Source organism: Vombatus ursinus, unplaced genomic scaffold (genome assembly GCF_900497805.2).
Source record: "Vombatus ursinus unplaced genomic scaffold, bare-nosed wombat genome assembly UNPS02014848.1, whole genome shotgun sequence".
Classification (NCBI taxonomy): Eukaryota; Metazoa; Chordata; class Mammalia; order Diprotodontia; family Vombatidae; genus Vombatus; species Vombatus ursinus.
Window position 1 is genome coordinate 2,407,703 of NW_020954626.1, and position 17,812 is coordinate 2,425,514.

Below are 17,812 nucleotides of genomic sequence, written 5' to 3' on the forward strand. Positions count from 1 at the left end.
ACCAGGCCTCATCAACACAGACTGAAATGTGGATTGATGATTATTTGGTGAATCACCTGAGAAGACAAAAGAATATAAAAAATCTGTCTGGCATTATTTAGGCTTTCTACATCCATGAGATAACTGACAATGCTTCATTTCCTTTTAAATATCCTCTACAAAATGGAGCTTTTATCTGAATTAATTATCAGGTACTTATGAGATATAAGGCTATTCTGAATTAGGTAACTTCTATATAGCACAGGTGCTTGTACATGGGGTTCCCTGTCTAAGGGAGGTTTGGATGGGAGAATGGCATATAGAATTCAGACTCTCACAACTGGACAGAATCTTAGAGGTCATCTAACCCAGCACAATCCCTTCTGGAACATCATTAGCCAGTGGCCATCTGGCTCTACTCTGAAGGTCTCCAGTGAGAGGAAACCTGAGACAGTTCTTTCCATACAGGATCAGCTCTAACCACTCAGAAGCTTTTAGTCATATTTAGTTGAAATCTGCTTAGCTGTAAATTTCACTGGTCCTAGGTCTGACCTCTGGTGCAAAGCAGAACAAATATAATTCCTTTTCTATATTACAACTCTTCAAATCTTTTCAAATAATTATCATCCTCTCTCTTTTCCTTCTTCTCTGTCCCAAGCTTAAACAACCCCAGTTCCTTCAAATGATCCTCTTGTGAGAGAGGTTTGAACCTCCTTACCATTTTGGTCACTTGTGTGTATGCACGTGCTCTGGCTTCTTAATATCCTTTCTAAAATGTGTTGTCATCCACTGGACACAATGGTTTGCATGTGGTACAAAAAGGGCTGAGCACAGTGAGAATATCACCCTCATCATTCTGGCCCATGCTTCTGTAATTGCAACCTGATTGCTGCAGGTTTTTTGGTTTTGCTAAAATGTCATTTGCTATATAAATGTAAGCTACTCTACATTTCATATCATACAGATACAGTTTTTCTATATTTTAGAGGAGGATGGGGAGCAGGTATTTCCACATTTACCAACCAAAATAATGGTTGGAACCTTGGTTGGCAGCAGGCTGTCTCAACTAACAAACTGAACTCATTTGTTTGTTTTTAGCCTTCGGCCAAAATAGTATCACTTTGTTAACCACATGAATTGAACTTCTACTATATGCAGAGCAATATTCCAGATCTGAATAGAGATATAAAATAAATAGAAGACATAGTTCCTATCCTAAAAGAACTCACAGTCATATGGGAAGCAAAACATACACACTTGGAAAAACAAAACCCATAAGATTAATTAAATATATAGTCAAGGGCAAATTCACAAACAGAACATGAATACAGGAGTCTTCTCCTATCTTTCCTTTCTTCTTAGAGAGGGAAGAATCTGACTCTCTCATCAATAAAAGGACAAAGTGTAATGTGATAAGAACAAGATTTTCAGTACCATCCAGAGGGATCCCCAAGAAGAGGACATTGGAGGTATCCAACATAACGCGTCTCATGAGGTTCAGCACATTGATATAACCCAATTCGTTGGTGACATCCTCCAGTTTATCCAGATGAATTACAGTTGAGTTAACACAAACAGCCACCATGCGCACAAGGCCTGGCCCAGACAAAGCTAAAAAGCACATATATATATAAAATAGTCAGTAAACCAGAATTAAATCAAAATAATTCAGTTAGGTGAAGTCCACAGTCCAAAAGTAAAACTAAAGACTCCCAGTTACTCAATGGCTTGAGCACATCTAGCACTCTGGGTTTTTGCCTGTGTGTTAAAGAGCTTGAAATACTGTTTAAGACAAACTTTTGTCTCATAAACAGTGGTCAGAGGCAGACATGGATTTAAGGGGAATGCTTAACATTTGCTCCAAAAGGCTAGATCAGCCTAGACAGAAGGAAGTTAAGAGTGGAGCAAGGAAATGTTGCATTCTATCAATGTAGATAGATATCCAGAGTCTAGGATGTTCCAGGGGAAAAATTCCTCAGAAGCAAGAATTTTAGCCCAATTTCCTGAATTGCTGAACTTCCTCAGTTTCACTTCACTATCACTTCAGAAGATGAAGCCAGACAGCTGATAGATCACCAAACTGCCACAAATGAATGTTCTGCTGGGGCAGAGAATAACCATGAAACTGTTGCCTTGGGGAATGAAAGATAGTTTCATCCAGAAATGCAGTTAACCCTTGGTGATCACTTAAAAACACCAATGCATCAGTTTAATTTCAATAGGCAATGTGAATTCACTTGATCTCACAGACAGTTAGGTGGGGTCCAGTTTTGTGGACTAGTTACAATCTATGCATCTCTTAGGCTTCTGGTAGAAAAGGAAGAAATGTCAAAGGGAGTCTGAGACTTAACTTAAAATCCTGTTACCTCTTTAGTGCCAGGAAAGTTATTGGTGAAGGCTAACTGCTCTTAATAAGTCTAAGTAAAGAGCATTGAATTTGGAATCAGAGACCTGGGTTTGAAAATCCCAGCTGTCACTCATTATAGATATGACTTTAGGCAAACCACTTAAATTTTCTGGGCCTCAGTTTCCTCATCTTGAACATGAAGGCACTGGACTAGGTGACTTCTAATAGCCCTTACAACTCTAAATCTATGATCCTTTGTTCCTTTTTGAATTGGATGATCCTGGTACGGGGGCAGGGGGTAATTATCATAAGTACTCATAAGGAAAGCACAGGAAATATGCCCCTTTCCCCCATAGTCTGTGCATTTACTTAGCCACCACAGATTCATTTTCCTCAACATGTGTCAGGTCTGTCAGAAGGCAGGGTTGTCTTCAGGATAGCTGTGGTAGTTTTACAATTCAATAGCCATGTGGATAAACGTCTGGGAGAGGGCTTGCTTGACACTACTTGCACACTTTTTTCCTATTCTAGAAGCCATGCAAATGGGGTCTCATCTACTAAATAGTTTAGTTAAAAGAGAGACAGCTTTTTGGCATAGTACACTCTAGTTATACCTACCCAACATCTGAATGTGAAAATAACCACAATCGAGAACAATGTTTTGTCTTGGACAGAGGCATTGAGGAAAGAGTTATACCAAGGCATACCTATCTTCTTCAATATTTACCTCAAAGGTTAGTAATGTATATTCAGAACATCTCAATTTACTCTGAAACCTCATGTGGCCCAGTGGCATGAGCACTGGATTGGGAGTTCCTAGGCCTGGGCTGAGGTGCTGACTCTGTGCCATGGTTGAGGTTTTTGCAAGGAAACAAGAGTGTGATTTCACAGATATTTGGAGCTCTTGGTAAGGAACTTCCCCTCCCAGTGCACAGGAACACCTTTGTAACTTACAGTCTTAGACATTTGCCTGGGACATTGAGATGATCAGTGTCTTGTCCAGAATCACACAACCAAGATATCTCAGAAGCAGGATTTGAACCAAGAAGGGACATATCTCTTAACCTTTTTGCTTCTCAGTTTTGTCATATGTAATATGAGGAAGTTAGATTATATTACCTATAATGTCTTTCAGCTCTGTGATGTGTATGATCTGTCATCCATGAATCTATCACTTTCAAAATATCTGATCAATTCAATCAAGCCTGTTGTTTGGCATTGGGCAGAGAAAACTTTTTAGTGGCAAACAGTTCTAGATTAAACTAACCAAACATGCAGAGACTTTCTCTTCTTCTGTCTCATGAAGGAGCCGTTCTCATCCAAAGAGAAGACTAAAATTCAGATTGGCACCTCAGTCCACAAAATAACAGGATTGAGTTATCATCAAAATTCACTCACAGAGGGAAAAAAAGAAAGTAAGGATGTAAGCCCAGAATAACTTGATTACCTTTTGTAAAGAAAGGTCGAATAACTTTCCAGAGAGCTGGGTTGTTATTAAATATGACACCATTTTCATGCATTCCAATACACTGTAACCCAAGTTTGCTTCCAAACCTAGAAATATAGTGACTATGTTTCATTATATGGAACATACTTGAAGACCTGAAAAGATAGAAGAAAATGTAGAAAATTTTTATTATTAGGAAGTGCTCTTTAACAAATATAAATAATCTTACAAATATAAACTGTTTTATACATATACTTTCCATCTTTTACACAGCTGTCAAAGTGACCAAGTCCAAGTCTGACCATGCCACTCCCCTACTCAATAAACTCCAGTGGTTTCCTATTGCCTCAGAGATAAAATTTAAACTCCTCTGTCTGGCACTTCACAGCCCAGCCCTGACCCATCTTTTCAGACTTATTATACATTACTTCTTTCCTGTATTTTATGGTCCAGCCAAATTGGCTTTCTCTATCTTCCTCAGATACAGCATTCTATTTCCCATCTCCATGACTTTGCACTGTCTGTAACCTATATTGGAACAAATTCCTTCCTTACCTCCACATCATGGATTCCTGTACTTCCTTAAAGGCATAGCTCAAATACCACCTTCTACACAGAGCCCTTCCTGATCCCTCCCAGCTTCCAGTGACCTCTCTCCCTAAGTACTCTGTATTTAATTACCATGCATTTATTTGGTAAATAGTCATATGTGTACATATTATCTCCCTCTGAGAGAATAGTAATGAAAGTAAGAGTTGTTTCATTTTTTTTTTGTATCTGTATACCCAGCAGCTAGCACAGTGCCTGGATCATAATAGGCTACTTGCCAACTTGCCCTGCCTGCTGGCTCACAAGCTGAGCTGGAATTACATCTGGAGGAACTGTCTCATGAGCTATGCTTGACAAGGACAAGGTACCAAGATTCCCAATGCGACCCATTGGTTATAGAGTATTCTCCTATAGTGCAGTAGGTGATTCATGATAATAGTGCTCATGTCCATTACAGCAATGAGAACTTGAATTTTCTGTTGTAGAAAGGTAAACTAAAATAAAAATAAAGCAGAGCAAAGTCAATAATTCAGGTCATTTTTTTTTATGCAGACCACTGTGGTCCCATTATTTTCCAAATCCAAAGTACCAGCTTTCACCAAGTAGCAGTGCTTAGATTGACTCCCTTGTAAAATGAAGAAATTGAGAGTGAAAATAAATTACTGTGGGCAAGAGGTATTCTAAAAAGTAAGTTCCTTGAGAGCGAGAATTGTTCCATTCTTTGTGTTTACATGCTTGTGGCTTAGTACAGTGTCTAGAACCTTGCATGTTAATAAATGCTTATTGATTTATTGACTGATTGAAAAGGTTCTGTGGGAGAGGTCAGTCAATCTGTTGTCATGTAACAGCTCTGCTCTGGCTGAATTAATCAATAAACATTTATTAATCACTTACTATACTAAACAACTCTACCGAGCACAAAGGCTAAATCCCCAGAGTGCTCAAGGATACAACTATGCCACAAATCAGGCTAAACAAACTGGTAGACCCAGTCTTTGGCCCACTCCCCCAACTTCCACGGGGGAAGATTACAGAGGAATTACCAGAGATTGATCAGGGTCAGCAAAAAGCAGACAGTTCTTTCATTGGACTGGAGATACAGCAAAGGGAGTTAGAGCATGGTCAGCTCCGCATGACCAAAACTAAGTGAAGAATGGAGGTAGTGATTCATATATTGTGAAAGATGGATTGTGTGTGTGTGTGTGTGTGTGTGTGTGTGTGTGTGTGTGTTTACCATACGCCCTATTAGCAACATCTCACATAGAGATTATTTTTTCCAGTCCTCCATTATCCTTTTGGCTATAGAGACCTAGACTGAATGTTTAGATGAGAACAGTTATTAATCATGAGATACTTATTCTATCTGGGCATTGTTAGAAACAAACAGAATTTAAAGAATACAGTTAACCCGTCATCACAGCATTCATTACCCTTAGGACAACACCAGTTTCAAAATTAATAATAATGATATTGATAATAATAGCTAGCATGTATATAATGCTTGGAGATTTGCAGAGCACTTTATTTACATGTATTAGCTTGTCTGAACCTCAACACAATTGTATGAAGTAGATGGTATTGCCATTTTACAGATGAAGAAACTGTGGCTGAGATGGGCTAAATAACATCAGATCATGTCTATACAGGTAGTTACTTATGTCTTTTCAACAGCTCTCATCACACAAATTGACACATTTTTGTTTGACAATGTAAACTGAGAGTTGTTTTTTAACCTAAATTATACAGTTACTAAGCCTCAATTTAAGTATGTGTGTAAGCCTTAACAATTTTATCCTGTTTAATCAACCACACTGAAATGTCTCACTTAATAAACATTTGAAGTAATAGCAAAGCAAATAAAAGAAAACAAGTAATTGAAGGCATAGTTAACCTAAAGTCTAAATACTGATGAACCAAAAATCTTTCAGAAAAAAAGATTTCATCTTTGAATCAAAGTATTCACTGTTTGCCTTCATCCCAAATAACCTAATGCAGAGTTTTGTAAAGTTTTTTTCCTTCTTTTTAACAAACAAATAAAAATGACAAAAAATTCTTCTGTTTAATTCTAGGGTCTTCCTTCAATGCAGACAGTGTAGCAAATAGCATAAAACTATTGTCTCAGAAAAGAAAAAAAACTATTGTCTCAGATGGAAAAGCTACTCTATGTGGAGGCTGAACACCTCAAAACACAGAGATCAGAGCCCAAGTTTACTTGCTTCCTGCCCCAATATCTCTTATAATTATAGCAGATATTTGGTGGTGAACTCCCTGCTCTCAAAAAAAAATATGAAATGCAAAAAAAAAAAATAGTTAAGGTATAGAACAGAGCACAGCAAGAACACTTTAGGATGCTTTCTGAATATATAACTTTTTTTTTGGCTGATGTCTCTTTTGCACTTGTTTAAACTAAATTATTCAGTGCAACTCTGTCAGAGAATTGTTTTTAATTTTTTTTGTTGTTACCTGTAGGTTTCCTTCAGTCAGTAAATTGTGCTGTTGCCTGAAAATAATGTCCAATAGAGGGAGCTAACATCTTAAAAATGCTGAGCCAGAAACTAAACCAAGAGCAAAAAAGAGAGATTGTAGGGTTGATTACACATTCAGAGCTGGAGCTCTACCTTAGTAGTCCAAACACCTTATTTTACTGTTAAAGAAAAACTGCAGCCCAGTTTGGGGAAAGAGCTTGTCCAAGATCATGTGGGCTGTAAGCCCTGGAATCTACATTTGAACTGAGTTCTTCTAACTTCATATCTAATGCTCTTTCTACTAAAAGAGCTGGCAAAAACCATAGTGCACTACCTCTGGAGTCTGAAGACCTGGATTAGAATCCTACCTCTAATGTATACTATCTGTATGACCTTGGCAAGTCACTTCAACTCCCTCAGGCCTAGGTTTCCTCAACTACAAACAAGGGGATAAAATTAGATGGTCCCTGAGATCCCTTAAAGGGAATGTCACTATTTTATTATTGTATATTATTATATAAAGGGAAATCTGTTGCTTATAACCAGTTTCTGCGGTCCACACATACACATACATACATTGAACTTCTTTCAATAGAAAACCAGTAATTAACAAGGTCATGGGCAAAGTTCTTGAAATGAAAGTATTTAACATGGTTGGATCATGTGTTGTGGTCCAGCTCTATGGGCCAACACTCTCCATTCCCCAGTTCACCCATACAACACTGTTTCCTGCTTTGTGCCTTTACACTGGTTGTTCTCTATACCTGGAACACTCCTCTGCCTCACCTCCACCTTTTGGAATCTCTGTTTCCTACAAGACTCGGCATAAGTGCTACCTACTTCAGGAGCCCTCTCCTATTCCCCCAACTTTTAGTGCTTTCTCCTCTGGGGACTGTGTACACCCTTACAGACAGTCAGTATATACATGGTCAATATATACATAGTATATGCTGTATATACATAGTCAGTCAGTCAATAAACATTTCTTAAGTACCTACCATAAGCTACATACATATATAAATACATACTTGTTGTCTACCCTGTTAGAATATAAGCCCCTTGAGGTCAGGAACTGCTTTGCTTTTGACTTTGTATCACCAACACTTGCACAGAGACTGGCACAGAGTAGGAACTTAATAAGTACTTGTTAATTGATTGATTTTATATAACCTGACAATTTGATTGTTATGAAGATATTAGTCTGGAAAGATAGCATGATATAATAGATAGAGTGTTAGAGTAGGGGTCAGGGAGACTTGGATTCACATTCTGCCTCTGATTATAACTAGTTGTGTCACCTTGGGCAAGGCAGCTAAGTATAGCAGCAGATACATTGCTACGCCTGGAGTCAGGAAGACCTGAGTTCAAATCTCACCTTACACACTTCCTAGCTGGGTACTGCACAGTAAGTCACTTGACTTCTGTCTGCCTCAATTTTTCAACTGTAAAATGGGAATAATAGTGCTTTCCTCCCAGAGTTGTTATGAGGAACCAGTGAGAAAATATTTGTACACTTGGCACAGGGTAGACATTTAATAAATGCTTGTTTTTTCACTTAGCCTTCCAGGGCCTCAGTCAAATTACTGAATTAAATGAGTCATAGACAAGTTGCAATCTGCATTGGTGGAGGGAATTTCCACACCAGGAGGCAATGAGCAATCCCTAAGTTCTCTGCCTGCCCAAGCACCCTTCACTGCCCTTATAATATACAAAGCCTGTGGAATTATTGTTATTTCTTTATAGCCTCAATACATTTCCAATATGACTGGGAAGGAGACCCGCTTAACAATAAATGATCACGTCAACCTGGTCTGTTTAAGGTCATCCAAAACCAATTCTGAGCCTGCCTTCACTTTCAGTGTTTGATGCATCTGTCTTTCTATAAGGACTGAAGGGGTTTCCAGAAAGTACTTCTGCTCCTACCTCAACTATATAGCAAGTTGGGGCTAATCTGAGCTGGGTAATATATGGGTTCCCTATAGGTTTAGTCATAGTTTCCATGTAACCTTCAAACTTTTCAAAAGAGAAAAAAAAACTAACACGATTTTCTTACAAAAAGAAAAAGCCTTTTAGTGTCAAAACTTTCAAAGAGAAAGCAGCTCTGGATAAGATTTGAAGAGTCGACAGGAAAAAGAGAGAATCAAGACAAACACTTTCTCCCCAGGAAGAGTTTGCCTTCAACGACAGGGTAACATACCTGTGAAGTGATTAAAGGCAACTTAGCATGCATGTGAAAAATTTGGGCAAAGAGGACAGGGAGGAAAATGGAAAGTGGGGGGGGGTGGGACAAGGAGGCTATGAAGACATCACTGCTTGAATAAGCTTCTCCGGCTTCATTAAGGTTCTTAGGATCATAGATTCAGAACTAGAATGGTCATCTGGTCCAGATTCTACCCTTTACCAATGGGAAAATTGAGTATCAGAGAGGTTAAGTGATTTGTTTGAGGTCACACAAGAAAGGCTTCATTGCTGTTAATAGAACTCTCCTTCTAATGATGGTGTATGTCATTTCTCAAAATATTCCTTAAAAAGGAACAAAATTGTAGTGCCTGCAAGTTCTTTCCTTCCAAAAGCAGAGCTGTCTGCAATCGACTTCAGTAAATACCCTAGAAGAGGAAGAGCTCTATTTGGAGAGTAAATGCTTGATCTTGAATCTGCTGCTGGGCTAATGCTTTCCTCAGAGATACTTCTTTATTCTACTACTTTCCAGGGTCCACTCTTCTCTCACAACTCTATTTTTAACTAAACTGTCTTAAAAGTTTGATTGAGTTCACTGAATTCATCAACTGAGTCCAGGAAGAAAGCTTCTCCAGAGTAATAGAGAAGCGTAGGTAATTCCATGATAGCCAGGATTACCTGGCTGGAAGCTCTCTCAGGTAGTCTAAATTCAGAATCTGGTGCCTTTCTTTTTAGAAAGACCCTCCTCCTATGAAAGGCCCTTGGGGTTGGTTCAACCAACACACCTTTAAACTGAAACTAAAATGTCCTCTAGCCCTTGAGAACTTGGTAGATATCACCAGCTCAGATCAGAAACCCTGAAGTTAATGGGACCATTTCATCTATTTGATGAGGAAAGAAGGTTCAGGGTAGGCAAAAGCCCAGTTGGGACAGGCAAGGCATTGGGCAGACAAGAATGGCTAAATGGTGAGTGGTAGGAGATTGAGCAGGTCACAGTAAGTGTCCTTATCTACCAGCCAATGTTTCAAATAGTGAAGGAGGCATTCTTAAGACAGCTGATTGCATAAGTAGCCAAAATACTGACTTTGTAAATGAATATAAATTAAGTGGTTCAGATGGAAAATTAGTTTTAACTTGTTGGCCAGAATTCTGTCCAAAGCAGAAAAAAAGGGGCAAAAAATCAAACAGTATGTTTTGGCTATTAAGGTGTTTTAGGGTGGCCATTTGCATTAAATCATATAAACATTAGCTAATAGGCATTTCTGGAAGCTCTACAATACCACCTGAATGTAAAAGAAAATAATCCAAATAGCCAAATACTTGTACACCAAGCTCAAATATCTGGATATTAATTCCATCCCCTCCCCAGTTGTCCTCCAAATGACCAGTTCAAGAAAGATATGGCTAAATTCCAGGTAATTTGGTAATTCTTTTAAGCTATGAAGGTCTTATTTAGTACACTTAAACAACAATTTATTAATTTATAGTCTTGACCTGAAGTAAGACAATTTGCAAAAGTGCTTTACTTATTTTTTTAAACAGACCTATGATTTCATGGGCATAGGAAACTCTAAAAATGGGGATCAACACTTGCACTATAGCTGGTAGTCTTAGAGGGTTGCTATGGCACTAAGATGTTAAGTGACTACCACCCTTCTCAGAATAATATTTTAAAATGCATAATAATAACAATAGCTAGCATTCATATAGTGCTTTTGAGGTTTGCAAAGTACTTTACAAATATTCTCTCATTTATCCTCACAACAACCATGGGGGTGTAAGTTCTATTATTATCCCCATTTTATAGATGAAGAAACTGAGGCAGGAAGCAGTTAAATGACTTGCCCAGAATCATATAACTAGTAAGTGTTCGAGGATGAACTTGAACTCAGACCTCCACAGGGCCACTTAGCTGCCATGAAATTTCAAAAATACATAAAATATATTACGAAGGAAACCAATTACATTGAAATAAAGTTATCAAAATATTTTAAAAACAAATACATAGATTCCAAGTTAAGAACTCTTGGGGTAGATGATATCTAAGGTCCCTTCCAGTTTTCCATCTATGCTAACTTTTGTTTTCATATCACATTCATTACCAGCCCATCTCTTCAAATTGAACCTTCCATTGAGACAAAGAAAAACAATTAAACAAAAGTATCTGATAGTAGAGATCAGGTCTGACAATATTCTGCAATATAATATTCTTTGCTGGTAGTCTTTCCTCCCCAACTCCCCATGAGGGAGGAAATAAATTTCATTTCTATCTTCTATAGAACTTTCCTTGGTTTTCCTGTTATCCAGGATCATCTTCCTTTGGGTGATCTTTCCAGGGACATCACCATAGTCACACACACACACACACACACACACACACACACAAATGTTATCATGTTTCTCTAAAATCCTTATTCATAATTTCATACCACACAATAATATTAAATTCCATTCATACATCATGGCTTTTTCAGCCATGCCCTAGCAATGGTCCCCCACTTTGTTTCTAATTTTTTGCTACCACAAAGAATGCTGCTATGAATCTTTTGGTATATAGTCAATAATTGTTGCCTTTGATTTCTTTGAGTGTATATGTGCAGTAAGAGTATTGCTGAGTCAAAGAGTATGGACAGTTTAGATGTTTTGTTTGTCTAATTCTGTAATGAAATTCAGAAAGGCTGGACCACTTCACAGCTCTCTCAACACCAACAACATTTTACAGAGGAAACTGGGGCAGACAGAAGCTAAGTGATTTGCCCGTTGTCACACAATTAGTAGGTGTCTGAAGACAAATTTGAACTCAAGTCTTCTTGACTCCAGGCCCTGGTGATCTAATCCATTCTGGAACCTTTTTTCCCATGTTTTTTGCTGCTTTCTAAGGTATGAAGTGAAACTTCAGAGTCTTAAAAATTTCCCCTTACCTCATTATTAGTGACTTAGAACACATTTTCAAATGGCCATTTGTAGTTTGTAATCCTTTTGAAAACTGTCTATATCCTTTGACCATTCATCTACTAGAGAGTGGCCCATTCTACTTTGGATAGTTTCAATTGTTAAGAAATTTTTCCTTACAGGTAGCCTAAATCTACCTTTCTGAAACTTCCATTGTTCCCTGTTCTGCTTTCTGGGGTAAGAAGAACACTGTGCCTCTCTTAATGTAGCCTAAAATCACATTAACTTATTTTGGCTGTCACATCACAGCCAAAATTAGACCAGTGTTAGAAAGGCAATTTGGACAATTCAGTCCCTCAAAACTTTTTTTTTTCCTCAGTAATTTATTTTTTCTAGATTTATTCAGAAATTGCTTTCTTCTACCTATCAGTTGGACCATGTACAATGTTTTCCACATAAACAACTTGAGGTGTAAAATGCAACTGACTTGTTTTTCTGTGATCTGTTCATTTGGCAGAACAGAGTAGTACAGAACTGGAAATACATTAAGCTCTTCCCTCAAGCAAACTGGACCAGCCCGATTTCCTTTTGTTATAATCCAACAATACTGTTAATTCAGCTTTTAAAATTGGCTTTTAAAACCCTCATTAATATCTATGTTATATATTTACAAATTCTCTGTCAAGATTTGTTAGAGAACTACTCAACTTTTCAATTGTTTTGCCTATAAAGGTCTCTATTTGAGCAAAACCTAAATTATTCAGTCTGTCTGCACTATTCAATTTTATCAGTTAAACAGCTCAGCTATGTACCTTACTTTACTTGTAATTATACAAACATAGAAAACATCTTAATATAATGAAATAACTATTATTCATAATAAAAAGCCCAAATTAAAACTTTATAATGTTATTTCTTAAAAGATTAAAAATATATTTACTTGCTTATAATGAGTGTCTCCTCTCCAGCGATCCATACTCTTGTAAATTCACCATACATCTTGTTGTAATAGTTACAGGCACTGCCTATTCCCATCCATAGGAATCTGCCATGTGAAAGGATGGGCCCAATTCCCATACAGTAGCCAGGACCTAGAAAAAATATTCAAAATATAATTACCATCTTAGCCCATATTAAAAACCAGATGCTGTTTTTATATCATGCAAATTCTTTTACATCTGAATTCTAATGCAAATTCTTGAGTTACCATGAAAATTTAATTCAATTAAAATTTAATTTAATTTAAGTAGGGTTACTTTGAAGAATTTTCTCCTTTCATAAATAAGTGATAATTAAGTAGATGAAGTAGTTCAATTTCATATCAGTCCTACTAAAGCCTAAAAGAACTGGGGGTACATTGATTTCTCATTTTGTATAATTTTGTTCATTAGTTGGTCAGGTAACAAATACAGGAATTTTAGTGAAAGAAAGATAGTTAAACCATTTTAATTGTCTAACGATGCTCCAAATCTGGCTTTTGTGTAAAAAAAAATAGTGACTGAGTCAAGATTAAACTGAATGGTCATTTTGGAGTAACCATTTTACAGATTACTGAATTGACAGATCAAGTAAGTCCTACAACTTTGTAATGATAATAATGTCTATCAAAGCATATAATTTCACTTTTAAACACTGCTTCATTGGGAAAAGAGAACTTTAGGTTAAACAAAGTGGGTCAAAGAATTGAACAATTATCCAATGCCTGATCAATGCCAGCCAATCTGGATAATCTGGGCCCAACAATCCATTCCCTCCCCCCAAGAACAGATGTTTTGAATTCAAATAATTGACTCAATTCCCCACATTGCTTATGCAAACACATCCAGAGAATTGCAAAAGCATTTAATTCATCATACTGATGAAAAAGTTCATATACTGTTCATTCGAAAGCACCAAAAGAAGTGATATGAATTTAACTAGTTGTAGTAAAAAGTTTTTTTTTAATTTTGAGATAGTTTTGTGGTTTTATTATAAAATAACCTTTTAAATTTTCTTCCTTTTAATTTCAAACTGTCAATGATGTTACATTTAGTGGAAAGGGAGTGCTATGAAACATCTTTTCCATCACCAGCCCAAGTGAACTTGAGGATTATAGAATTAAATGTACAATCACAGAATCATAAAATTTTGAAGCTTGATGATCATGTAGTCCTACACCTTCATGCAGCAAATGAGGAAACGGAGGCCCTGGGATGTGAAGTTCCCTCTCCAAGGTCAGACAGCCAGCTGGTGGCAGACCTGGGATTAGAATCCAGGTTGTCAAATTCACAATCTTGATAATATAAGTTTTTATCTAAATTATCTGAACTGGTTCTCCAGTTCTGGATTCACCAAATAACTATCAATACTTGGTTTTACAATGGCTAGGTCAGAGAAGCTACAAAGATAATTTCTCTTTCATCCCCTAAGAGGATGGCTGTCATTTTATATCAGATAAAAAAAATGAAACAAAATGATCATTACACACACACACACATGCACACACATATGTGAATTTTAAAAATAAGAAAACAACATATGGTTGTTTTCCTATATAAGATATTTTTATAATAGCACAAGTCTTTGAACTCAGCAACTGGTTTTTATATTTAAACCATCCCACACAGCTCTAACAAAGAATTGACTGGCCAGTTTTCATTAGTTTTTCATAGAGGTAATTATTTTGTAATATGAACAATAACAAATTCTGAAGGCATTTTTATAATTAGATTTATGCATATGTCCTAAGAGGTAAGATTTCCATACATTTACTCTTTAGGGAATCCTTTTAAGCTGTTTCTACATAGTGCTAAACATTTGGATTAAAACAAAAATCCATGCAAATATCTGGATGTTTTAACCTACATAATTTGATAACATCTGGAGATATGGAAAGAAATGACTGAAATCCTAAATTTTTCACTTTTCATCCTAATATTTGGCATTGTGTCAAAATAACCCTAGTATTTACTTAGAAAAATCATTTAAAATAGAAAGATACAGCTGATAAAAATCATAGTTTAATTCAGCAAAGCAAGTAAAGCACTAGGAATTTATAGACTGTGAAACTAATAATCCCAATGAGGTTTAATTTACTCACTGATAGTCTCACAGAAATATCAGAAAGTGGATTAAGATTTTTTGCCCACTCTAATGATCAATTGTATGTCAACTGATCAAATTGTGCTCTTGTCAAAATCAGCTGTTAAATTAGCCCAACATACCAGGCTGAGGCAAGTGGAGAGTCAGGCAATTATTTGGATAATTCAGGGGAAAATATTCCATAATTATTTAGCTACTCTGCCAAAGCTAGGCATTTGGTTCTACCCTAACTTGCCTAGTTATCTCTGGCTGTGCAGAACAGACTTTCAAAAGCTTAATAAACATGCTTAGGAACCACAATTACAGATAATATTTGACACATTTCAAGAGTCCTACCATGAGAAGTTTTAGCTAAAAACTAAAGACATACTCACAGGAAATCATCTGGGCAATCCCCAAAACAACAGCTTTGTAGGGCTTGTGACTTGCAAAATCTGGATAATCGTCTCAATTTTCTAGTTTTCTCTCCCTATGGATTTCATTGTGGTGATTTATAGCAGAACTTAAGGTGGGAAATGAAAGGAATGGAGAAAATTCCTTCCCTCCCTTCTCTACCCCAGTGCCCACCCAGCTTTGACCACTAAGCCTGACCATGTTCTTGAGAAAGAGGAGAGGAGAGAAAGAGTAGGGTAGAGGGAAAAGAGGGAGGGAGGTCGGAGGCAAAGTAGGAGGGAAAATTGAAAGAGCTGCTGAAAGCTGTCCAGAGTTCACCTGCTAAGAAAAAGTGGAATGAAATGAAAACTGTCATTAAAAAAAAACAAGGAATTGGAATTCAATTTCCAACATCCCCTCATTCTACCTCATCTCAAGCCTCAGTTTAAGAGGATACTTTTGCCAAGTGTACCTTAAGAAAGAAAGTGAAGTGTAGAACTGAGGCATTTATATAGATGGTTTTAAAGGGCTGGATGGATTTTAAGTGTCCTGACAACTGACTTAAAAACAAAAATTTGGCTTGGATTATCTAAAAGACTATTTCAATTCTACAGTTCACTAGTAGAACCCTGGCTATAGGATTCATACTATGCTAGTGGCCTTTTATTCTGTCTTCATGCTATTGTGCAAGATTTTCTCCATCTCTGTTGCCCTAAAGCCCAAATAAACTTTCTGCTAAGCCACAAAAAGAAATCCTTTTCACCTCCATTTTACCTGGTATTGAGGAAGTGCCTTCATAACTCCAAACCATGAGGAGAAAGCAGGTGAGGAGGAGGATTGGCATAGTAGCAGCTGGCATTGCCTCAGGTACCATGCCGGTGAGGTTGTAATGCACTGGGTTGAGCATTTCCAGGATCATCTTGTCTTTCTTGCCTTCAGAGAATACTGTTTTAAAACCTACAGAATGGCAGAAATAATGGAAAAGTCCAATATAATTTTAAACTACAATTCACATTCCCCCTGCAAAGCACCCTCTAGTATAGGTATCCCCACCAAATGCAAGCTTTGATTTATAATGTGATTGGACACTGAGACAAGACAAATTTGTGGTTACAAGTCAAAACAAGCAATTAGAAGATAGACTCCTTGGCTTGAAATAATTTCTGACCTTGGTAGTCTTTCTCAGGTTCTTTTAGACACTTGACCTGATAAGACTTTGATATCTTTAAAATTGCCCTTGAGTTAGAAGAGTGACGTGCACACCACTAGGGCACCAAATTTCTAACCAAAATAAAAGGAGATGAAGTTCATTCCAGAGATTGAATCATCTCATAAGCTCAGTTGAAGGTTCTATTTTGAAAATCTACCTTTTAAAACAAAAACCAAATCCTTCCCCCCTACCCCCTTGTCCAAACCCAGGTCTACAAACTATGAGCTTCCAAGATAAGTTGCTGCTTCTTAGGGTACTGAAGAGATTTTGTTCAGGGCCTTTAAATGATTTAATTTGAACTCAATTCTACCATTCTCACTCAGAAAAATATCTTGGCTTCAATGGGGTCCAAAATCTTTAAGACATTACTGAATCTTAAGCAATACCAATGGGAGCCAGTAGTAGGCCTAAGTCATAGATAAAAGAGAAAAGGAAAAAAAAAAGGGAGGAAAAAAGAGGGGAAGGAGAGGAGAAGAGAGGGATAAGAAAAGGCTGATTATATTCTAGGAAATGGTAGGATGCCAATAACCAACTGTCTTATAGGCCAGTGAGTGAAATCAACGAGGCATGCCCTCTCTACTAGATCAACTACATTTTATTTTTACTTTCTGGTTATCCTGTGTCATTCATAGGTATACTACTCAATTTGTCTTTTTCAATACAGAGGTTTTCAATAGAGGTTTATACCATCTGTGCTATGAGAATATAATGTTACAGGCCCTAGTCTAAGAGTCTCAGCTGCTTAGATAGATCTGTGTACTGAGGAAAGATACAAAATTAAGGTCTGTAGTTTTCTCAATGGCATATAGCATATGCTGCAATGTTTGACCTCATTTAGGAATTGTCCCAGCTTAAATGATTAAGAATAACTCTGAAGAAGACTTAAGCAACATCTATGAAATACCTAAAATATTCATGAAATATCAATAATCCATATGCTGTGAATACACCAACCATCCAGATTGCTTGAAATACAAAGATTTTTTAAAAAATCAATATTTTTTTCATTCATTCATTCATTCATTCATTCATTCATTCATTCTATGAACATCTATTGAGTATTTATTATGAACAAGGCACTGTGCTGCACCCTAATCTAGGCTCATAGATTTAATGCTGGAAAGGATTTTAGATGTCTGGTCTAGCCTTTTCATTTTGCAAATAAGATTCTGAGGCCCAGAGAGGTCAAGATCATGCAGCTGATAGAGTTGGCATTCAAACTCATGTTGTTTGATTCCAGATCTAGCATTATTTTCATAGTACAAGGCAGGGTATTTTTCTCCCCAGTAAGA

The 17,812-nt window shown here is 37.0% G+C and overlaps 1 protein-coding gene across 1 annotated transcript in view; it reads right to left on the reverse strand.

Moving 5' to 3' along the window:
• Positions 1–16,262, reverse strand: part of LOC114027037 (aromatase) — a 28,012-nt gene extending 11,750 nt beyond the window's left edge. The window contains exons 1-4 of the mRNA XM_027840868.1: positions 16,085–16,262; positions 12,798–12,948; positions 3,774–3,928; positions 1,414–1,590 (exon numbers count right to left, since the gene is read on the reverse strand). Of these exons, the coding sequence (XP_027696669.1) occupies positions 1,414–1,590; positions 3,774–3,928; positions 12,798–12,948; positions 16,085–16,229 (628 nt within the window). The 5' untranslated portion in view covers positions 16,230–16,262. The remainder of the gene's footprint in view (positions 1–1,413; positions 1,591–3,773; positions 3,929–12,797; positions 12,949–16,084) is intronic.
• Positions 16,263–17,812: the final 1,550 nt, after the last annotated feature.